General features: G+C 62.0%; 4 protein-coding genes and 1 non-coding gene across 7 annotated transcripts in view; 4 read left to right on the plus strand and 1 right to left on the minus strand.

Moving 5' to 3' along the window:
- The window catches only part of LASP1 (LIM and SH3 protein 1), a 116,876-nt gene that overhangs the window by 14,437 nt on the left and 80,942 nt on the right, over window positions 1-21,497 (plus strand). The window lies entirely within an intron of this gene.
- On the plus strand, window positions 1,842-3,143 carry CISD3 (CDGSH iron sulfur domain 3). 2 transcript variants are annotated; one of them, XR_012626297.1, is made up of 3 exons: window positions 1,842-2,137; window positions 2,485-2,717; window positions 2,866-3,143. XR_012626297.1 is itself a non-coding variant. In XM_074849654.1 (2 exons), exons 1-2 carry the CDS (start codon window positions 1,877-1,879, stop codon window positions 2,638-2,640), a joined length of 417 nt encoding a protein of 138 aa, XP_074705755.1. In that variant the 5' UTR covers window positions 1,842-1,876; the 3' UTR covers window positions 2,641-3,143. The 2 variants fall into 2 exon arrangements, 1 of the variants encoding a protein (XP_074705755.1); XM_074849654.1 differs by having other exon boundaries at window positions 2,485-3,143.
- PCGF2 (polycomb group ring finger 2) lies at window positions 3,024-14,333 on the minus strand. Of its 2 annotated transcripts, none has more exons than XM_074849653.1 (10): window positions 14,007-14,333; window positions 10,313-10,452; window positions 9,945-10,041; window positions 7,722-7,777; window positions 7,090-7,140; window positions 6,896-7,004; window positions 6,281-6,329; window positions 5,996-6,091; window positions 5,703-5,783; window positions 3,024-5,324 (listed from the first exon to the last, which is right to left on the minus strand). In XM_074849653.1, the coding sequence occupies exons 2-10, from the start codon at window positions 10,422-10,424 to the stop codon at window positions 4,986-4,988; spliced, it is 990 nt and encodes a 329-aa protein (XP_074705754.1). In that variant the 5' UTR covers window positions 10,425-10,452; window positions 14,007-14,333; the 3' UTR covers window positions 3,024-4,985. The 2 variants fall into 2 exon arrangements, with proteins under 2 accessions (XP_074705754.1, XP_074705753.1); XM_074849652.1 differs by having other exon boundaries at window positions 5,996-6,094; window positions 14,007-14,326.
- On the plus strand, window positions 16,097-16,170 carry TRNAN-GUU (transfer RNA asparagine (anticodon GUU)). Its single transcript has one exon. It is a non-coding gene; the product is annotated as a tRNA-Asn (tRNA).
- PSMB3 (proteasome 20S subunit beta 3) lies at window positions 18,346-21,236 on the plus strand. Its single transcript, XM_074849890.1, has 6 exons — window positions 18,346-18,491; window positions 18,943-19,127; window positions 19,507-19,614; window positions 19,995-20,172; window positions 20,411-20,505; window positions 21,111-21,236. The coding sequence occupies exons 1-6, from the start codon at window positions 18,489-18,491 to the stop codon at window positions 21,157-21,159; spliced, it is 618 nt and encodes a 205-aa protein (XP_074705991.1). The 5' UTR covers window positions 18,346-18,488; the 3' UTR covers window positions 21,160-21,236.

Raw genomic sequence — 21,497 nt, forward strand, 5'->3', positions numbered from 1 at the left:
TCTGCAAGACAGTTTGATTAAACAGCACTTGCAGCCCCAAAAGCCGCAGCGAGCAGGAGGGTCTGTGACCCAGGTTAGGGAGGGACCGAATGAAATGATGGGCTGCAGCCACGTCCCTGCGAGGGCACGGCCCAGGGTCCTGCCCCACGGGAGCTGTTTGATCCCCCTGCTTGGGGAAGCGGGGAAGAGGCAGAGGTCTGGCCCTGCGCAGCCTGGATTTCAGAGGGATTTAAGCCCAGCCTAATTGTTACAAGGCTCCCCACAGCGGAGCCGGTCTCGAGTGGGCCAGAGGGGCCAGTGGAAAAGGGAGCGGGGAGAGAAGCGAGGAGTTGAAAATACAAGAACATAAACATTTAAGCAGATATTTGTATGGTTGTTTTGGTTTTTTTCCTAAGAAAAGGTTTTTATTTGAAAACTACATGGGCAGATTTGTAGCCGCACTTTCTTACATATTTGTACAACTGCCGCACGTCGGCGTCTTCCGCGCTCGCTGCCGGAGGCTGGCGGGGAGGACGCGTTCCGTTTTAATTTCTTCCTAAGGACAAAAACCAAATCAGGTGCTAAGGGCAGCAGGACCTCTTGGAAAACGGCTCCTGTTTACCCTTCTTCCATCTTCAGTGGGAAAGGAAGTCAGCGCGCCTCATTTTCCCTCCCTTGTGTATAACGCAAATAACGTCTTTGTATCATTAATGTATTTGTATGACTGAGAAATTGTCACAGTCCTTGTACTTTTTATGAAAAGAATGTTTTCCAAAAAATAAAAAAGTAGGCTGAAAAGATCCGCTTCCATGTCCGCTCATTTTCTGGGTGTTTCTGGACAGACGCGCCGGCGGCCGCAGAGGAAGCGAGCAGCTCCCCAGCGACTTGCAGACGAGGGGGAATGGGGAAAGGCCGCCCCGTGGCCCGCAGCCGGGCTGCAGAGCGACATTAAACACAGAATTTACAACCTCCGCAGCTCAGAATGTGCAGAGGTGGCTGGTTGGACGTCTCCGAGCGACGCCGTGAGCTGAAGAACCAAACCTGGGCCTGGAGGTTGGGGAGTCGCTGCCTGGAGGGGAGTTTTCTACCCCTGGCGTGGGGATGAGCCCTTGGGGGGGGCAGGGGGGCACTTTAGGAAGGAAAATAAACCGGCCTTGGGTTGGACATTGGGCTTAACAGCTCTCCAGGGTGATGCTCTCGGTGCCCGGCTCAGCCCCTCGCTCCATCGCACCGGGAAGCTGGGATGGCGTGGGGGGAGCAGCCCCCACGCAGGACACGCGGGGGCCGTGACCCCCGGGGCGGGTGGGATCGTCCCCGTGGGTCAAATCCCCCCCAGCTGCAGACCCCCCCCCGCTCCGGTGTGCTGCCATCTGCGGAGCTAAATCACTGCAGCTGTCAAAAAAGCTCATTTTTCCCAGTAGTTAAATGTTAAAGAAAAGAAAGGGGGGGGGGGGAAATCCAAACCTTTGATGCTTAAACGATGAATTTCCAGGGAGGATGAATTTCGGCGGAGCCCGCATTTGGCGAGCAGAGGGACCCCCCCTCCAGCTCCGCAGGGGGGTCGGGGCGAACCCCCCCAACCCCGCGAAGGGGCGAGAAGGGGGCGGGGGGAGCGGCGGCACCAAAGGGCTCAGCGCACCCAGAGCCCGGTTTGATCGGGGGGTGCAAAGGGGCCGCGCACCGGGACCGGGGACCCCCGGTGGGGGGGTGCGAGAGGGGCGACCGTGCAAAGGAGCCGCGGGGGGGGCTGCAAGGATCCGTGCGAGCATCCGTGCAAGGGGGAACCTTTCTGCAACGAGCAACCGAGCTCCCGCCGAGCCCGGCCGGTCCGGTCCTTCCGGCGGGGCCGGGGGGAGGAGCCGCTCCCGGGGACGGTGACCGGGCGTGGGGCCGGGCCATGCTGCCGCGGAGACCGGCTGCGCTTGTGACACTGATGAGCGCCGCAGCGGGCGGGGGGCGGGGTTTGGGGGGGTATCTCCGCCGGTGTCGGGATCCTCCGGGGGTTTTGTACATCCCTTCGCTTTTTTCCGCCCCCCAAGTGCGACGGTGCTCGGCCCCCTCCCCGCCGCCGGTGGCCGCCGCCGCGGAGCCGTTCCCGGTAGAGCTGAAGGCCGGGAAGAAATACGCGTGGTGCGCCTGCGGGCACAGCAAGAGCCAGGTCGGGCCGGGGGGCTCCAGCCCCCCCCCTTTCGGGATGCGGATGGGGCCGGGGCAGGACCCACGGGGACACCCCCCGCCCCGCTCCGGTCCAGCGGGGAGGGATTTGGGGCGAGGAGGTGCTGTTGCCCCCCCCGGGTGCTCCCGCAGCGCCCCAATTCCCGGAGGATGCGCTGCACCACGGGTGGGGGCGGTTCGCAGCCGGGGTGGGGGGGGGGAAAGCGGGGTGGTGGTCCCCCAGTTTCATGCCCAGCGCGGTGTGGGGGCATCAGCGCGGCCCCTGAGCCAGCCAGACACCCCCCGCCCCACCAAATCCCCGCCTTTACCTGCTCCCCGTTTGCTTTGCAGCCCTTCTGCGACGGCGCCCACAGAAAAGCGGCCCCGGGGGTCTCCCCGCTGCGCTTCACCCCCGAGGAGGACAAGAGGGTCTGGCTCTGTGGGTGCAAGCGCACCCGCACCCCCCCCTACTGCGACGGCACCCATAAAGAGGGCACCCAGCCCTGACACGGCTGCACCCCGCGGGGATGGGGGTCACGGAGCCCACAGGAGCTGGGGGCCGCCGGGATGTTCATCCCACTCAGGTATGGGAGGGAGTGGGGAGATGCTCAGCTCCCACCCCAATTAACCTTAATTACCGAGCCCTGAGGGCCCAGCTGCAGCGAACCAGCCTCACCCCAGCGTGGGGGCAGCGGTTTTACTTTCTGTCCCCCTCCCCGGGGATCCTGCCAGGGGTAACGGAGGTTCAGCAGTGGCTGCGAAAAAAAAGAATCCACTGGATCCTGGGACTTTCCGGAGTGGATTTGGTGTTGCCAGAGCGGCGGGTGCCCGGCTAGACGTGGGACGGCGGGACCCGGGCGGCTGCAGCTGTACAGGCAGGCGAAGGGAAGGACAGTCTGCAGCATTTATTACATTTACAAAGCTGTATAGTTATACAAATGTTTAACCAATAACAATATATGAATATCAGAATATATTACAAGACATTAAAACGTCGTACAGGATGCAAACATACAGAGCAATTTGGTTTGTACCATATAGGAAAAAACAGAAAACAAAACAACCCCCCCCCAAGAGCCCCACACAAACCCCAGACCGAGGCACTTCAGCTGCCTCCCTCAGTCCATTTTGGCCTATTTACAAGGAGAAAAGGGGTGTCAAAGTCGAGACAAATGGAGCCCCCCCGACACGCTTCGAGCCCCTCGTCCAGCCCCAGCCCGGGGATGGGGAAGAGAGAAATAAAAGAGGCCCTGTGGGGTCCCCCCCCGGGCAGCAGAGCCCGGGCTGTGCTATAGCAAAAGTGCCGCTGTCGAGTCCGCGATGGGGGTGCAGTACTTCAAAAAAAAAAAAAAAATTTAAAAAAAAATTAGAAATACAATAACAACATCCCATGTTTCCTGACCTTTGGAGTCGGGCTGTTCATACAATTCCCGTGCCGCTTTCCTTTGGTTCTCACCGTGCCGTCGCGGGCGGCCGCAGCCGCTGCCTGGCTGGGGGGTGCTGTCCGGGCGCTGCAGGCACTTGCTTTTTGCTTTTTATATTTTTTTTTTTTTTCATTTGTCCCCCTCCCCAGCAAGGGCAGGAGAGAAACCCCCAGGGTCTGCACTCCCCGGGGCTCGTGTGCTTTTTTTTTTTTTGACAATGTAGAAAGTTGGTCCCTTCCCCGGAGCAGCCGGTGCCGCTCCGCTCCCGCCCGAAACACGGCAGCACCTTCCCGCGCTCGCCCCTCACCGAAGCCTCCTGGCTAAAGGCACTGTAGTCTTATTTTTTTTAATTTTATTTTTTAAAAAACCCAATGTGGGGACAGGAGAAGGTAGGAAGGACGGGGCGGGAACAAAAATAAACGCTCCGAAACGCGGCGTTGAAGCCATGGAGGTGAGTGGGGAACCAGCGACGTGGGGGTCCCGCGCCCCCCCCAGCTCGGGCAGGGCAGCGGCATTTGCAGCCTCTGGGTCCCCCCCAGTCTCACCCCCAACGGTTTAGATGCCCCCAGCCAAAATTTCCTGGCGGTGCCCAGAGCCGTGGGCACCCAGCGCTGCCCGGAAAGGAGAAACCAACGTTCAGTGGGGCTTGTGCTCCCACCCCGGTTCGGCCCTTCACCGCCAAGGCGCAAGCCTAATTTTTTTAAGCTGAAAAAAACCCAACCAAACCTACTTACTGTGCATAAAGGGAAGCGTCTGTGTGAGGGTTTGCTAGATCAGAGCCTGAAACACCGTCCAGAGACCACACAGGGAAAGCAAAAAAGAAACAGAAACGTGCACGGCAAGGAAAAGCTGGGGGGGGGCAACGCCGGCAAGCGATGCTCGATGCCACCAACCAGACCACTGGTCCCAGCCGGCCACAGGCATCACGTTATCAGACCTGGTGCCCAAAAACCCCCAAATAAACACAAAAAAGCAAAAAAACCACAGGGCACGGTGGGGCTAGGGGGGCGGTTTTTGGCTTCTGTGCTTGGCCCTTACCTGTGCTTGGCCCTTACCTGTGCAGCCGGGAGTCCCCGCTCACGGCCCCGTCTCGCTCCCGGTGGGCGCGAGGGGAGAGGGATGGGGAGGAGAGTGAAAAGCGTTAGAGAAAACGAGCAAGGAAGGTGGCAGCGCCTGCGTGGCTCCCAGCTCCGGCATGCAGCTTACATAAGTTAAAAGAAAATTTAAAAAAAAAAAAAAAAAATCATTTAAAAATATTCAACCACATTTATGTGTCTTATTTGCATTTTAAATTAATCTGGTCAATCAATAGAAAATAAGTATGTATAATTTTTTTTCTCCCTATGTACACATATATATTTATATATGTATATATATAATATATATAGATATATAAAACCCAGCCAGGAGTCCCTGTTCTGCCGTCGCTTAGGTCAAGGCGGAGGCCGCGCTGCCGTTGACAGTCGTTTTGCGGCACCGGCCGGCGGCGGGCGGCAGCGGGTGGCAGTTCGAGGTGCCGTTGAGCGCGGTGGCGGCGCCGGCGGGGCCGCTGCCGGCGGTGGAGCTGGGCGAGCCGTGGGACGGGGTGCCGGGGCTGGGCAGGGAGGAGGAGGTGGCGGGCAGCGTGGCGGGGCTGTGGGCTTTGTCGCTGACCGACTCGCACTCGGAGGCGCCGCTGGTGTTGGTGCACTCGGAGGTGGCCGGCTGGGACAGCTTGAGCCGCTTGCAGGCGGGCTGGACGCGGTATTTCAGCGGCAGGGGCCCGTTCTGCAAGCGGGAGAGGGGCAGGAGCATGGCACCGGGGGCACCCCGCAGCACCCCACGCCACCAGCCCTCCCGCCCGCCCCGGAGAAAGGGAGAGGAAAGCACGTGCGGCCCCCCCAGCCCCCTCAAAACCACACCTGGAGCAAACACCTTTTGTACAGAGGGGGCAGCTGGGGTTTTCATTTATTGAAGCGCCCAAATTTTGAAGCTCTCCAGTTTTTAAGCTTTTTCTTCCAATTCTTAAATTTTTCAGTTTCTAAGCTCTTCAGATTTTTTCCAGTTTTTAAGCTTTTTAAGCTTCCCCTAAAGGACTGCTTTTCCGAGCTTTTCTCCCAGCCAAGCGCCAGTGCCCACGGCGGGGAAGGCGGCAGCTCCGCTTACCCTCCTCCAGGGATAGATGTAGGCGATGTCCATCAGGGTGTAATACTCCTTCAGGGGCTCGTCTTCGTAGAGAACTTCCACCTGGCACAGGGGACAGCGTCAGTCCCCCGCCACGGGGGCAGGGGCACCGCCAGCCCCCCCTCACCCCTCACGGGGCCTCGGGGCTTCGCACAGTGTGTTTGCAGCAGGGGATGCAACATGGGATGGCCCAAATGGCATCGCCCCCCCCCACCCCGAGCCCAGCGGAGCACCCCGAAAGCCGGGCAGCGAGTGCACCCCAGGCACACGCTCACCTTGTACTTGCTGGGAACGTCCATCTTGTTGCGGAGGAACTTGGCCAGGTGCATGACGGTCATCGCGGCGGGACAGCGCAGGAACCGGACCCCGTTCTTCTGGGGACGCAGCGGGAGGGGGCCGGGGGGAGAGGCGTTGCTGAGAGTCCGCCGTGCAATTAATGGGCAGTTCCCACCTCCTTCAGCAGACAGTTTGGGGGTGCCCTCCTGTCCCCCCACACACCCCAGAAGCCCGGCAGGCAGCTGGACACGGAGCTCTCCGTGCCGTGGTCCCACCACACTCACCTTCTCCTTCTCCAGGTCCCCGTTCTCGACGGTCCCTTTCTTCTCTTCTCTGGGGGGGGAAGAAAGCAAACACAGGGCAAACTTCATGGAGGAATAAAAAGGCAGCGAGAAAAAATAACCCACCAGAAGGGCCATCCGTGGAGGGGCTGGGACGGGAACACCCAGTGACCTTCAGCTTGGCCACCCCTGGCCATGTAGACACCCAAGTTGCTGCATTTCCAACCCAGCGCCCTGCAACCGCTGCCCGGCGCTGCCACCCTCCCTGCCTCCCTCTGAACCGCTGCTCTGGGTGCCGGTGACATCCTTGGAGGCCACCACCAGCACCAGGGACGTGGCAGCCTTTGGGCTCTGCTGCTTGGGAAGGAGCCTTCCCCTGCCTGCCCGGGGAGTGGCAAGGAGGGACTCCGCTGCCAGAGCAAGCACCCGCAGAGGATGCAGGATGGGGGACCAGGGCAGGTGAGTTTTGGGTGCTCCTCTGCCCATTCAAGCACCCTGAGATACGCTGAGCCCTGAGGTGGGGCTGTGTCAGCCGCCACCACCTCACATCTCAGCTCTGTCTCTGGAGTGAGGAGAGGATGAGAGTTTATTCACAGCCCCCACCCCAAAAAATGGTACCTTGACCCTTCATAAAACTCTATGGACAGGCTGACGATCTCGTCGTCCGTCAGGTTCCCTTTGTCCTGCTCGGAGACTTCCCCGCGATCTTCGTTGGATCCGTTTGGAACTGTGGGAACAGAGGGAGGGAGAGGCTGAGCTGTTGTGGGGGGCACGGCCGGGGCGGGGGGGCGGGTCGCAAGGCTGACACTCACCCTCTGCCATGGGGTAGGCTGCATAGAAGTCGCGCCGCCTCTTCATCTCATCTGCGGGAGAAGGGAGGAGGAAGGTGAGGGGGGAAAACATCACACCAAGGGGGAGATGGGTGCAAAGAGGGGAGCAAGAGGAAGCCCCGGATTGCCGAGCGCCTGCTCCCCGCCAGCAGCTCCAGCACGAGCTGCCTGGTGCAGACGGACCCGCAGGAGAGCAGTCGCTTTAGCAAGAGCAACCAAGTCGTACCAGTAAAACCCTCGGAGCGGCTGCAAATCCGCTGCTGTGAGAATGCCTTTACGGCGGCTCGACTGTCCTCAGTCTTTCCACACCTGCAGACCCCCACACTTTTTCCCCCGAGGACGGGCAGGCTCTTGGAGAGCAAATCCGTGGCTCCTGCTCCCAGCTTTGCTTTTCGTGGTGCCCCCCAGCAGCAGCCCCCAGGGTGCCAGAGCGTGGGATGGGCACTATCCGGACTCCCTGTCCGGTCACGCCAAGCATTTTCCTGCTGCCCCCGTTACACGGGCAGGGGCGGGCGTGGGCAGCGCGAAATCCAAGGCACCAGTTTCACTGGTGGGTGGGAGCGAGTTACAAACAACCCCAAACCCACACAATTATCACTCGTCCATGGCTGTACCTTTGAAAAGCCCCGGGACCAGTTTGTACACTATGTCCTGTAGGGTTTTGTCCGACCTGCGGGAGAAAAAGAAAGAGGAAAAGAGAGAGAAATCAGCTGGATTAGGGAGCAGCTTGCTTCCCTGGGCTGCTGAAAGCTGCCCTGCACCGGGTGCCCCCGGCCAGCCCGAACGCCGCTTCCCCCCATCTCCCTCCCAGGAAACTCCCAGCACAAAGCCCCGGCTCCCCGTCCCGCGGCGATGCCACAACCCTGTCCCGCAGGCAAACGCGTCCACCCTCGCGCTCACCGCAAAGGGTTAACTCTGGAGAAAGAAAGAAAACCATTTCAAAAATCCTTGTAATTGCTTGGGATGATGACAGCAGGATTTTGGGGCCAGGTTCCCTTTCAGTAGTCAAAACGATTACAAAAACACCCTGAGAACTTAAAAAAAAAAATTAATCTAAGATCAGCAAATGTTTCTGCAAGTTTTAATTTGCATCTGATTTTATTTCTGGACTGGGCTGCAGTTCAGGGCTCAGGCCTTGACTTCCCTCTGCTGTGAGGGTGGCAGGACAGCGCCCACGGACCCGCTGTTATCCCAGAAAGAGAGGTGGGCTCCCTAAAATGTGAACAAATCGAGGTCGGATCTTCTAAAGCACTTGAGGAACTGGGGAAGCTCGAGTCCCATCCTCAGCCCCGAGCTGGGAATGGGATTTTGCTGGGAGGCTTGGCTGGGACCCCGCAGGGAGGGCATCTGGCACAATTTAAAACCAGCAGCTCAGCCGAATGAAAAAAAAAATAATCTCAAAAACAAAGCAAGAGCAGTGGGACTGGTGAAAAGTAAATTATATCTGCAATTATTTCCATTTTAATAATAAGGCCTTTATTTTAAAGAAAAACAAATGACCGTACCCTATATTATTTTTAGCCTAGCCATGTCTTTCATCCCTAATTCCTCGGTGATGTCACTCTGGTTCACGAGGCCCCGCTGTGATTTTATTTATAATACATACCCAGAGAATTTGCTTTATAATTTACAGCAAGCTAATGAAAAAGCAACCTCAGCCACTTGATTGGCAGCTTAATTACCAGCCGGTCCCTGCTCTCGCATGAGTCAACCCCGTTCAGCCCAGCACGCTGGCGCTGGGTGGGGGCCGGGGTGCCACGGGGGGGGGACACACGTGTGGGCAGCACCCTCAGCATCACGCCCAGGGCGCGGGTGCGCGGCTCTGCTTCGGGAAGCAAAGGGGGAAGCGAATCCCTCATCGGCGCGGGGAGTTTTCTACAGCACCACATCCGGATCAGGCCCCCGAGAGCCCCGCGGCAGCACCTCTGCCCACCCCCGGTGCCCCACATTTTCCCCCCCACCAGGAGCGAAGGGGATGCGAAGGCACCACAAGGCCACGCGCGTGGTGCCCGGCTGCGGCGCGGGCGGCTGCGTATCCCGTCTCCACACACAGGCAGGGATGTTTCGGTGAGGGAGCCGTGAGAGCCAGAGTGTAAATATTTCATAGTGAACCAGAAAAAAAAAAAAAAAAAAAGGCGGAAAAAAAAAAAAGGCGGAAAAAAAGTGTTACTACAGAAACAGATTTACATGGGAGAAGCTAAAAAAAAAAAAAAAGCCGGGTGATGTATTGCAGCCTCTCATGGTTTCTATGCCAACCACCTGCAGAGCCAATTCCACAACTGACGGGACGTGTCTGGCTTTCCCCAGCCAGACGCGGGGCCGGGGCAGAGCCGGCGCGAAGCCACCGTCACCGCGGCCAGGCAGCTTACACCTGCGCTGCTGCCACCCCGGCATCCCCCGAGGGACACGGCGCCGTCCCCACGGGGGGATGTGCAAGTTCAACTGCGCCTGGTGGGGCCGCAGGGATGGACAGAGGGACGGCCGCAGGCTGGGATGCGCAGGGAAGGGCGCAGGGTGCCACAGAGATGTCCCCAAGTGTTGTCCCCTCCATGGTGGCGTTGCCCACCGTCCCCGCACCCCATCCGCCCAGGGAGCGCCCCAAAGCCCCACCGCTGCGGGGCGCAGGTCTGGAGCAGAGAGATGCCGCAGGAGATGCGACGGGTCCTCGCTCAGCGGCACCATCCTGCGCCCGGGCTGGGTACAGAACCCCGCTCCCCATCCCGGGGTGCTCAGGGCTGCACCCCAGAGCAGGGGCACAGGCTGCACCGAGGGGGGCCCAGGGCCCGGGGCACGGTGCCACGCGGGGGTACGGCGCACGGGGACCCCCCGAAGCTCACCTGATGCTGAGGAGGGGTCTGGTTTTGTGCACTTGGACATCACACATGGGGCAGTACTTGTTCGTCTCCAGGTAGCGAACGATGCAGGTTTTGCAGACTGCGGGGAGAGACTCGGCGTGAGCGGACAGACAGACAGACAGACAGACGAGGGGGCAGAGCCCCTGTGCCAGCCCGGTGAAGCACCCGCACCCCTACACCGGCTCAGGGTGCCCCGCTCCAGCCCCATCCATGACCCCGTGCAGCAGCAGGGGTGGGTTTGGGCACGCGGGAGCGTCTCGGTGCAGCACGGCCACCCCTCCCGGGGCTGGGGACACCCTTCCCGGGGCTGGGGGCACCCCTGGGTGCAGCGCGGGGCCCGGGACACTCACAGGAGTGCAGACACTCCACGATGGTGGTGGCGTCTATGAAGTAGCCGCCGCACAAGGCGCACATCAGGTGGGGGTTGAGCTCGGTGATCTTTATCCTGGTGGTCCTGTGCATTTTGGAGCAGCGCCGCGGCAGATCCTCCCTGCAGGGAAACACCCGGGACCCCCCTTAACAGTCACTTCGTGCGAGGACGGGACCTGCAGGACCCTCTTCACCCCGTGGACAAATCCAGAGCAGGGTGGGGGCGCCTGGTGCTCCCCATAACAGGCCACACTTGGCCCCAGGAGCACTGGGGCTGCCCCGGGGGTGCGCAAGCAGCATCCACACCCCTCCCCATACAGCCCTGGGCACTGCCCAGCTCCCTCTGCCTCACGTCTGCATCTTCCTGGGGGTCCCCAGGTGGGTCCCCCCCATCCTGAGACACCTCTGAGAGGGGAGAAATCACCCCCTTTTGCCAGCCCCTGGCCTGCAGCTCCCGGGGCTGTGCGCACACACACACACACACACACACACACACAAAGTGTATTTTTGTTTTGTTCGATGGAAAAAGCATTTTCAGCCACCGCCTCACGGTTTCTATAGAAACTCCCAAGTCCAGTGTTGGCCACTCGCCCGCGGCCAGGAGCACCCGCAGCACCTGCGCGGCCGGGGGTGCCCGTCCGGGTGTACCTGGCCGGGTGTGCACATGGGGCACAGGCAGCGGCCCTGGCGCGGGGCGCAGACGCGGGGGAATCGCCGCCTGCCCGCTCCGGCACTTCCACGTTTACAATGGGAGACGGCAGAGCCGGGGCCCGAAATCGCTGCAGTTTTATTGTTTCCATGGCAACCCCGATACTTGGAGAAGAGCCAGAATATTATTACAACCATCCGAGGCGAGGGGGAGAGGGGAGGAGAAACCCTGGGTTTGTGTAAACGAGTTGTGGGTGCGATGGCAGAGCCTGGGTGCGCCGACAGCAACACCCGTACGCACCCACACCCCCACACCCCCCCAGGGAGACACACACACACGTGTGCGTACACACACACACACACTACGCGTACAGGCGCACAGGCAGAGTACACCCGCACACCCCCCAACACCCCTGCCGCACAGGCGCTCGCATGGGGTCAGGCGTGGAGCGGTGTCACCGGCCGCCTGACACGGGGCCAGGCGCTTGGCAAACACCCGACAGCCAACAACCAGACAACAGCCGCCACAATCACCGAGGGCACAATGGCCACAGCACGGGCACCGCCACCGGGCGAGGAGCAGGGCGAACCCCGCGCCCAGGGAACAAACGGGGTGCACGCGTGCGTGGGGGTGTGTGAGGGTGTATGGGGGGGGGGGGGGTGGGGGGGTGTGCACACCAGGCGGGTGCGCAGGGCTGGGTGTGCGCAGGGCCGGGGGTTTGGGGGGTGTGGGGGGGCTGGGGGCTGCAGGTGTCTTTGCACGATGCCGGGGCCACACCAGGTCCCTGCCCCGGGGAAGCTGCCCCACGGCCCCGCTCGCTCCCTGCTCCCGTCTGGGTCCCTCCTCTCCTTTCGCCTCCACGGGACATCACAGGGACAGGGACACCACGGGGATGGGGTTGGGGACACCACGGGGATGGGGGCACCATGGAGATGGAGATGGGGACACCATGGGATGGGGACACCACAGCAATGGGGATGGGGATGTTGTGGGGATGGGGGCACCATGGGGATGGGGATAGGGACACCGTGGGGATGGGGATGGGGACACCACGGTGACGAGGATGGGGATGCTGCAGGGATGGGGACACCACAGAGATGGTGATGGGGATGCTGCGGGGTTGAGGACACCACAGGGATGGGGACACCACAGTGATGGGGACACCGTGGGGATGGTGATGGGGATGGAGATGCTGCAGGGATGGGGACACCACAGCGATGGGGACACCACGGGAACAGGGATGGGGACACCTGATGGCGATGGGGCTGGAGATGCTGTGGGGATGGGGACACCACGGCACTGGGGACCTCGAGGACACCCCTGGGCTGGAGCAGCAGGGGCCAAGTCGAGCCGCGGGGTCCCCTTGCAGAACGGGGGGGCCAGGGGCACCAGGGTGCTCGGGAAGCCCCAGCCCCCCCCTCAGCTCAGCTCTCACCCCCGGGCATCCCCTGGGGGGGCCCCTCGGGGTCCCGGCACTTGCTGCCCCCGGGCAGGTGCCCTCAGTCCTCCGCAGCCCACAGGTGATGGGGGGGGGGGGGGGCACTGCCAGGCACCCCCGGGCAGGAGAATGCGGGGGATGGGGGGGGGCAGGGTCCCCCGCACCGACCCCCGGCTGCATTTTGGGTGGATTTTACCGCTTTTGGTGCTCGCAGCCGCCAATGGCGACCCGGGTCTCCGCGGGAGGGGGGAGCCCGAGCCACCGGCGCAAACCGGTTCTAATAAACCGGGTGATAACAACCGCGATTTCCTGCCGCGGGGGCGAACAAAGCCCCGGACAGCCCCCCCCCGCAACCACCTCCACCCCCGGGTACCGGAGCCGGCGGCAGCAGCGGCCCCGCCGGAGCCCTCGGGGCCGCCCCGTCCCGCCAGCGGCTCCCGCCGCCCCGGCCCCGCCGCCGGTTCCCCCGCACCCCCGGCACCGACTTTCGGGGTCTTTTGTCTCCCTGGGCGGTGGCCCGGCACGGTGCCCCCCCCCCCCCCCATTCCCAAAACCCCCCCGCCCCGGGCCAGGCACGGGTGGGGAAGGACGTTTCAAAGTCACCGGTAACTTGGACCCGACCGGTTGCCCCCTCCCCGGGGGACCCATCGGCGGCGGCGAGCCCGGGGGCCGGGAAATAAACCGGGACACCCCCCCCCCCCCCCCGGCCCTGCCCGCGCGCTCGCACGGCGGCCACGGGCCCCCACGCACCGGGAACGCGACAAAAAGGCGGCGGAGCGTGAACCCGCCGCCCCCCCCCCCCTCGACGGGACCCCCCCCCCCCCACCCCGGGGCGCGGGACGCGGGCACCGGCCGCTGCCGGGGAGCGAAACAGCGGGAAGGGGGGCGGAGGGTGGGAGAAACACCGCGGGGAGGGCACGGACACGCGTGTCCACGCACCCGTGTACGCACAAGGACACCCCCACACCCCCCCACGTCGCTCCCGCGGCGAGACGTGTCCGCGCGGTGCGTGACACCCGCCTGACACGGACACGCGTGACCCCGCGCTGTGCCCCGGGGGTCCCCCCCGGCCCCGCGCCGCGGGCAGCTCCCGCTTCGGTGGGTTTTTTTTCGGGGGGGACACACACGACGATTTGGGGCCGGGGGTGGGGCAGCCCCGGTGAACCCGGGGCGCTCCCGGTGCCCCCCGCAGCCCTTTGTGCTCCGGGACCGGCTGACAGGCCCCCCCCCCCGGGCTCGGCCCGGCCCCTCCGCCCGCCCCGGGGGGGGGGGGCTCCCGCCGCGGCCCCCCCCGGCCGTACCGCACTGCCCCGCTCCACGCCACGCCGGGCCCGGCGGGGGGGCGGCGGGAGCGGGGGCTGTCAGGGCTCCGTAGCCCCTCGCCGGTACCCGCCGTGCAGGGGAGGGGGGTGCTCACAGCTCCCCCCCCCCGGGGCAGCAGCGGGGCCGCGGCACAAAGCGGGGGGAGGCGGCGGCCATCGGCCATCTTGAACGCGGAGAGAAAAGGGCGCGGGGGGGGGGGTGGGGGGGGCCCGGCGGCGGGGCCCGGCGGCAACGGCGGGGGGGGGGCCCGGGGCCGCGTCCCTACCTGGTGGCGGCGGCAGCGGCGGCCCCGCGGCCGCCCCTCCGCTCCCGCCGCTCGGTGCGGCTCGGCTCGGCGCGGCGGCGGCGCTGCGGCCGGGGCCCTTTTTTTTCCTCTCGCTCGTTTTTTTTTTTTTTTTTTCCCTTCTTTTTTTTTTTTCCCTCCTTCCTCCTCCTTTTTTTTTTTTTTAATTTTTTTTTCCTCCTTTTTTTTTTATTTTTTTCCCTCCTCCAGCCGCCGCCAGGCCCCGCCCCGCCTCACGTGACCTCATTCCTTTGGGGTGTTGCGGAGGAGGGGAGTGAGGGGCCGAGATTGGGGCTCCCCCCCCCCCCCGCCCCGCCCCACCGGGGAACGGCCCCCTCCCTCGCCCCCCCTTCGGCGGACACCGCTGTGTCGGTGCCCCGGTGCCAGCGGAGGGTCCCGCTGCTGCCTCCCCCCCGCCGCGCCGCGCCCCCCTCGTTGTGCTCAGGGAGGAAGGGAGAGCGCCCTAAAAGCCGCTGGAATGGACCCAAAATCCGAGCCGGGGCGGCGGTGCCCAGCGGCAGCTCCGCTCCGCTTCCCGCTAACGGGTCCCCGTGGTCCCCCGGTCACGGCGGGTGGTGCCCCGGGACATCCTCCCCCCGGCCCCCGACCAGAGCTGGGGCCATTTTGGGCCCCAAATGGGGGGACTTCCCACCCGGGAGGCGAGGCGGGGGCATCCCGGACCCCGCGGGACCTTCCCCGGGCCCCTCGGGCGGGGATTCGGTGCCCGCGGGAGCCGCGGCGGGAGGGGAAAGCGAAAGGAAGGGGAAAAAAAAAAAAAAAAAAAAAAAAAGGAAGAAAAATAGAGGGAAATAGAGAAAGAAAGGGAAAAATGGAAAAGGAGGGGAAAAAGGGGAGGGGGCAAAAAAAGGATGAAAGGAAAAGACAGGGGAAAAGGGAAAGAGAAGGGGAAAAAAAGGAAAAAGCGGGAAGGATATAAAAGAGGGGAAAAAAGGGAAAGACGCGGAGCGGGCGGGCTCACGGCGCCGCTTTCCCCCGTGGGGCCGGTCCCGCGGCGTGGGGGGCTCCGTCACGGGGGTCCCGGCGCCGCTCGGAGGGAAGGGGGCACCTTGCCGGGAGCTCCCGGGGGTTTCGGGGGGCGCGGGCAGCCGCGGTGCCCACGCGTGTCGGCGACCGCTCGCCCCGCAGCCCCGATCCCGCGCGGCGGGGAGCGTTAAACGGCCCCGCAGCCCCGCGCGTGTCCGCGGGTCCGGCCCGAGCTCGGTGTGACCGAGGGCGCTTCCGTACACCCGGTGTACCGGCCGCTCGGCGGGGTGCAGCGCCCACGCGCGTTTCTCCGCGGTCCACACGGTTGTGGCCGGTACCCGGTACCGGTGTCCCGATGCCGGTGCCGGTGTCTCCGTGTCGGTGTCTCGGTGCCCGGTGTCCCAGTGCCGGTGTCGGTGTCCCAGTGTGCCGGTGCCTGTGCCCGATGCCGGTGTCCCGGTGTCCGGTGCCGGCGTCCCGGTGTCGGTGCCCAGTGTCTCGGTCCCGATGTCCTGGTGCCCTGTGCCGGTACCGGTGCCGATGTCCCGGTGTCCCGGTACTCAGTGGCGGTACCGGTGTCGGTGTCCTGGTCCCGGTGTTCCGATGCTGGTGTCCCGGTGCCGGTGCCCGGTGTGCCGGTGTCCCAGTGACAGTGTCCTGGTGCTCGGTGTCCCGGTATCCCCGTCCCGGTGTCCCAGTGCCGGTGTCCCGCTGCCCCGGTTCCCGGTGGCGGTACCGGTGTTCCGATGCTGGTGCCCGGTACCCAGTTCACGGTGTCCCGGAGCCTGGAGTTCCGGTGCCGGTGTCCCGGTGTCCCGATATCCCGGTTCCGGTGCCCGGTCCCGGTGTCCTGGTGCCACAGTGCCGGTGTCCCGGTGTCCCGGTGCCGGTGTCCCGATGTCCCGGTCCCGGTGACCTGGTGCCCCAGTGCCGATGTCCCGGTGTCCCAGTGCCAGTGTCCCGGTATCCCGGTCCCGGTGTCCCAGTGTCCGGTGTCCCGATGTGCCGGTCCCGGTGGGCGCAGCCCCGCGGGCGCTCCCGGGATTCCCCGGCTGAGGGCGGCGGCCGCGGCCGTTCCTCCCAGCGCGGTCTCTGTGGCGCAATCGGTTAGCGCGTTCGGCTGTTAACCGAAAGGTTGGTGGTTCGAGCCCACCCAGGGACGCCGCCACCTCTTTTTCTAATTTTTTTTTTTCTTCCGGGGCCGGTCCGAAGGGAGCGGCCGGGATGGACACGGCGCGGGGGCGGCGGGCGGAGGTGGGGCCCCTCCGAGACCCCGTGGGGTGGGCAGGGGGGTTTTTTCATTGTGCAAAGAGCTGCGCAGGGGCTTGGTGGGGCTTTCCCCGCTCCCTTGGGGTGGTCCTCGCCCTCAGGACCGGGCTGAGCCGGACTGGGGGAAGGTGTGAAGGGGCAGGATGTGGCCCCGGTGCTCCCCGTGGGCTCACGGCTCTGGAGGAGGAGGAACCAGCCCCTGGTGTGAACAAAACCATTTCTGGTCCCTCTGCACCGCAGTTTCTCCCATAAACAAAAGGACATGTTGGGACGTTAAAAACAGCGGGAGACTTGAAAGCCTATTTCCATCCAGAGTCCATATTTCGCCTTAAAAATAAGCTGAAAGGGGTCCAAAATCTGCATCGCTGAAGTTCCCCTCTCTTACAAATTCTTGTAAAATCTATTTATGTTCCCCGCTTGCCCTGATTTTATTTTCACACCAGAAATAACGAAGTTAATGTTTTAATGCAGGGCATAAAGCCGTGCCAGGAAGATCCCTGTTGTTTCAAAAGCTCAGAGCCACAAAATGCTCCCACGGTTGAGCTCAGCGGTGCCGGGGCTGGGGAAGCACCCGGGGGTCTCCGGCCCGGGGAGAGGAATTGCTGCTGCCTTCCCCGTCCTAGAGCAGGAGCCCAAGGGGCAAGCAAAAAGAGAAGCGGTGGCCAGTGGGGATCCCCCCGCTGCTGCCCGGGACAGCCAGAGCTGCGGAGAAACCGGGCGCTGCCCAAATCAGCCTGTGCAGATATTCCTGTGGGCTCTGCCGCTCCTCCTCGCCCCAGCGCGGGTGGTGGTCCCTCCAGACACAACGCGGCCTCTGGCTTCATCCCTGCGAGAAACCTTTTACAATGGAAAACACTTTAAAAATACAACTGCCACGGGACGGGCTGTGCCTCCGGGGCTCAGGGTGGGTGAACAGCCCCTGCACAGGCCGGGGGTTTTCATTGAAACCAGGCGGGCTGATCTGTTGTGCATTTGAGAGCGTTTCCCAACACATGGATCTCTTTCCCTTTGGCACAACATCACTCCCCTAAATTAAACATTTAATCCTGTCTCCTCCAGGAGAGCGAGGATGGGGAAGGAAATCCAATACTCTGCAGAGTGCGAATCCCCCTTTCAGTGGTTCTCTGAATAGAAAATACCCTCACAGCCACTCGCCAGGCCCCTTCCCCTCCCCGGGACGTGCCGTGACTCGCTGCGTTACAGAGTGACTTTACAGAGCGACTTTACAGGGACTTTACAGAGCGACTCTACTGTGCCAGCACTTTCCAAAGAGATTTTCTTTTCCCCTGGGCAGCCCCCGCTGTCCCTGGCCCCACAGGGCGAGTTTTGGGTTTTGCCCCTGGGTCCCAGAGATGCAAAAGCGGACGGGGGGTGCGCAAGGCCCGACACACACCCGGGCTCTACATGGTGGAGTGGTGCGGGATGGCTTTCCTAGAGATTCTAGTTAAATTCAGCCAGGTTCGGCCAACTTTTTCCTGGTGCCCGACAGAAGGTGCCAGGGCTGCACAGGGCCAAGCTGGGGGGAGATACCACTGGGGGCAGGACCCAGCCTGGCCACCCTGCGCTGATCCCGGCCTCGCCATGGGCACGCAGGGGAGGGACATGTGGGTGCCACCCTGGGCGGGCACAGGGGCTGCGGCCTCGGGGACCCCCCAGTGCCACTGAGTGACAGGATGACCCGCCTGCCACCTCTGCAGTGGCCCTGCACGCCCCTCCAGCTGTGCCATGTCCCCATGGGCACATCCAGCTGTGCTGTGACCTGCACATCCCTCCAGCTGTGCCACGTCCCCGTGGGCACACCCAGCTGCGCACCCCGATGGATCCAGCTGTGCCATGTCCCCATGGGCACATCCAGCTGTGTCACGCCCCTGCCCGCACACCCAGCTGCGCACCCCGATGGATCCAGCTGTGCGAGCGCCCCCCTCCAGCTGCGCCCCGCCCCGCCCCGCCCCGCCCCGCCCCGCGCGCGCAGTCCGCCGCCGTCCCGGCATGCCCCGCTCACTATGACTCTTCATTTTTCTCCCCCTCCCTCGCCGCCGCCGCAACCAATCAGCTCCGCCCCTCCGCGGGCCGAACCACCAATAGCGAGCGGCGGTTGGCCGGGAGCCTGCGGCGGCCGCCAATGGGAGGAGGGGGGAGGCGGGAGTAGCGGCGGAGCGGCGAGGCCGGAGCAGCGGAGCGGGGCCTGGCAGTGTCCGTGCAGCCGCCGCCATGGTGAGCGCTGGGACGGGGCCGGGGGCGGCCCGGAGGGGTTCCGGGGGAGGAGCTGGGGCCGGCAGGATGAGGCCCGTGGGTGCCCGGGGGAGGCGGGTGGGTTTGGAGGCCTTCCCCGTCCCCGCGGTGCCGTATCCCCGTGGGCCTTCCCTCAGGCCGGGCCGTGGCGGGAAGCAGCAGCCCTCCGCGACCCGCTGTGGGGTGGCCTCCAACAATGGTAAAATGAAAACCAAAACCGTGAGGGAGAGGGGGTGCTCGCTTCCCTCCCGCTGCCCCCCGGGGTGGCGGCGGCTGCCGGCACTGGGCTGGGGACGCAGGGCCAGGGCAAGGCGGAGGGGGGTGCCCGAGGGGCAGGGGGTCCCTTCAGCCTCACCAAGGAACCGGCGGGGGAGGCGCCCCCCGAACCGCTGCCCACAGCCCCGGTGGTACCCGCTGTCCTTCTCTTTTCCAGTCTATTATGTCATATAACGGTGGGGCCGTAATGGCCATGAAGGGGAAGAACTGCGTGGCCATTGCTGCGGACCGGCGGTTTGGGATTCAAGCGCAAATGGTGACCACAGACTTCCAGAAGATTTTCCCTATGGGAGAAAGACTGTATATTGGATTGGCAGGACTGGCCACGGATGTGCAGACGGTGTAAGTGAGACTCCTGCCCGCACGTTCCCGTACTGAGTCTGTAAGAGGCATATTTACAATAAATACTAAGTGGCAGCTTAAGCTGAGCATAAATGTCTTTGTTTATTCATGGGGAAGGGTATAATAGCTGGGTGCCAGCACTCCCTTTCTTGGCTCCCTTCACAGGGAGGTTTTTTTAAATAAAATTGCACATGATTTAAGATCACATCACTACTAAGCTTTAAATAACTTCAGGTATAAAAGTATCTGGAATACCCACCTGCCTCAGGCGTGCGTCAGGAGCTGGTATCTGTCAGCGTGCAGAACAGTTCAGGCCTGGGTGAAAATGAAAGAAAAAGGAACCTGCTTCTGCTTTAATGCTGATTCTCATCTCTTGCAGTGCCCAGAGACTGAAGTTCAGGCTGAATCTCTACGAGCTGAAGGAAGGCAGGCAGATCAAACCTCAGACTTTTATGAGCATGGTTTCCAATCTGCTCTATGAGAGACGGTAACTGTCAAACAACAGTCGCTGTTTACGTGTCAGTGAACGCTGTGGTTGGTGGAGTTGCTCTGATTCTAGAGAGGCGGGAGGTTGAGGAGGGCTCCTGTAAAGACTACTTGTGGTATAGCAAAAGGAGACTTCAATCTAGTGACAATGTTGTCTTCAACTTTTTTGCAAAAGAATATTGAGTATTGTTAAAATAATCCCGTAGCAGTACAAGTTCTGTTTGCCATGCTAAAACCACTGCAGGATGCTTCTAGGTTGAGCTGAAGGTCCGCCCCCCGCCAAAGGCATCTGCAGGATGTTCTCCTTGGACGGGTATTTACGTGGGATGTGGAACTGCTCCGCGGTGGTGGGACTGCTCTATGCCATGTTGTTCTTCACAGGTTTGGACCTTACTACACAGAACCCGTCATTGCCGGCCTGGACCCCATAACACACGAACCTTTCATCTGCTCTCTAGACCTGATCGGCTGCCCGATGATAACCGATGACTTTGTGGTCAGCGGCACCTGCTCTGAGCAGATGTACGGCATGTGCGAGTCCCTCTGGGAGCCCGACATGGTGAGTGGGGTGGCCAGGCTCAAATCTGTGACTCAGCCTCCTGCTGTTCACCGGAGAACCCGAGATACGCGGGTTGGGTGAAAAGCTCTGTCCTTTGGTCCTTCCCGACAGAGCTCAGGAGAAAAGAGGCTTTTAACAGCCCAGAGGAAGAATCTTGCCGCGTCTTGGGGGTTTTGAACAAAATCTAATGACTCAGCATTCAATTTTGACACCAACTAAAGTAGCTTCTGTTCCCCAGGAACCCGATCACCTCTTTGAAACAATCTCACAGGCCATGCTGAACGCCGTGGACAGAGATGCCATATCTGGAATGGGCGTGGTAGTACACATCATGTAAGTGCCGCTCGCTGCCCTACGGAACAGAGGTAGAATTTAACAAGCTGGGCGTTAAGGCCACTTCAGGGACTGCTTTCCAGGGTATCCCCTAATCCTGCTCCCTTCCAGCACTATCTTCAGTAATGTTTTGTCCATTCTAAGAGTTTTATTTCTGACGGCCGCTCTGTTGCAGTTCGTGGAACTGCAGGAGCCGTGCGAGGTGAATCCTCGTGTTCCTCTTGCTGCACGGGGCTTCCCTGCCTGCGTTCCCATCCCTACCGAGGAGTGGGACTCCTCACACGGGGGTGGCACTGGCCAAGAGGATGCTCTTTGCCACAGCTGGGCGTGACCTTAACTTCGGGGCTCTGCAGTCCGACTTCTGAAGCAGCTTTATCTATTTTGCTTGTGGTGCCGTTTCCCTGCGGCATCGCGGGCGCTGCCGCTCGCTGGACCTGCCGGGGCTCCCCTGGGGTGGAGCAGCAGAGGGATGGGGTTTACTCCATTCTAACGGCCACCTTCAAGTTCAGGTGATCCTGCCTGCACTAGCCTGCAGCTTCCTAACGAAGGGACGATCTGTAGGTATTAAACGCGGATTTACTAAGTCTTCTCTCTTTCCCCTCTAGAGAAAAAGACAAGATCACCACCAGGACCCTCAAAGCTCGCATGGACTAGCCCAGCACATCTGCTCGTGTGTTTCACACCCCGGTCTGCTTGGAACTTTTTTAAATAAAACTCTCTATTGTAACGAACTTTCCTTGAGTCTGAACACTAGGATTAAGTTCTCATCTCTAAAGCTGTCAGAAGGAGCTCAGGTTTTACAGGGGAGCAGAAGCTTACCTTTCCCTCTGAGCCTGCACTAACCTCCCTCAGGACCCCCGCGGGCGCGAGTGACTGAGCTGCAGCATCTCTGTAGCCAGCCTGGCGCTATTAGCTGCTCCCATCAAATTGAATTTGTTCTCAGAGCCAGGACTTGGTAAAACCAGTTCTTACTGATTCAAGTAACCCCGTTT

This window comes from Strix aluco, chromosome 24 (assembly GCF_031877795.1).
Source record: "Strix aluco isolate bStrAlu1 chromosome 24, bStrAlu1.hap1, whole genome shotgun sequence".
Lineage (NCBI taxonomy): Eukaryota > Metazoa > Chordata > Aves > Strigiformes > Strigidae > Strix > Strix aluco.

Excerpts from the sequence above, each read along its gene's own strand:
- CISD3 (XM_074849654.1), top strand. The coding sequence starts at position 1,877 with ATGCTGCCGCGGAGACCGGCTGCGCTTGTGACACTGATGAGCGCCGCA. Across the intron at positions 2,138-2,484 it reads GCGGGCACAGCAAGAGCCAG|CCCTTCTGCGACGGCGCCCA; the intron begins GTCGGGCCGGGG and ends TTTGCTTTGCAG.
- PCGF2 (XM_074849652.1), bottom strand. The coding sequence starts at position 10,424 with ATGCACAGGACCACCAGGATAAAGATCACCGAGCTCAACCCCCACCTG. Across the intron at positions 7,141-7,721 it reads GGTCCCGGGGCTTTTCAAAG|ATGAGATGAAGAGGCGGCGC; the intron begins GTACAGCCATGG and ends CTTCTCCCGCAG. Across the intron at positions 6,095-6,280 it reads GGGACCTGGAGAAGGAGAAG|AAGAACGGGGTCCGGTTCCT; the intron begins GTGAGTGTGGTG and ends CTGCGTCCCCAG.
- PSMB3 (XM_074849890.1), top strand. Across the intron at positions 19,128-19,506 it reads GCCACGGATGTGCAGACGGT|TGCCCAGAGACTGAAGTTCA; the intron begins GTAAGTGAGACT and ends CATCTCTTGCAG. Across the intron at positions 20,173-20,410 it reads CCCTCTGGGAGCCCGACATG|GAACCCGATCACCTCTTTGA; the intron begins GTGAGTGGGGTG and ends TCTGTTCCCCAG.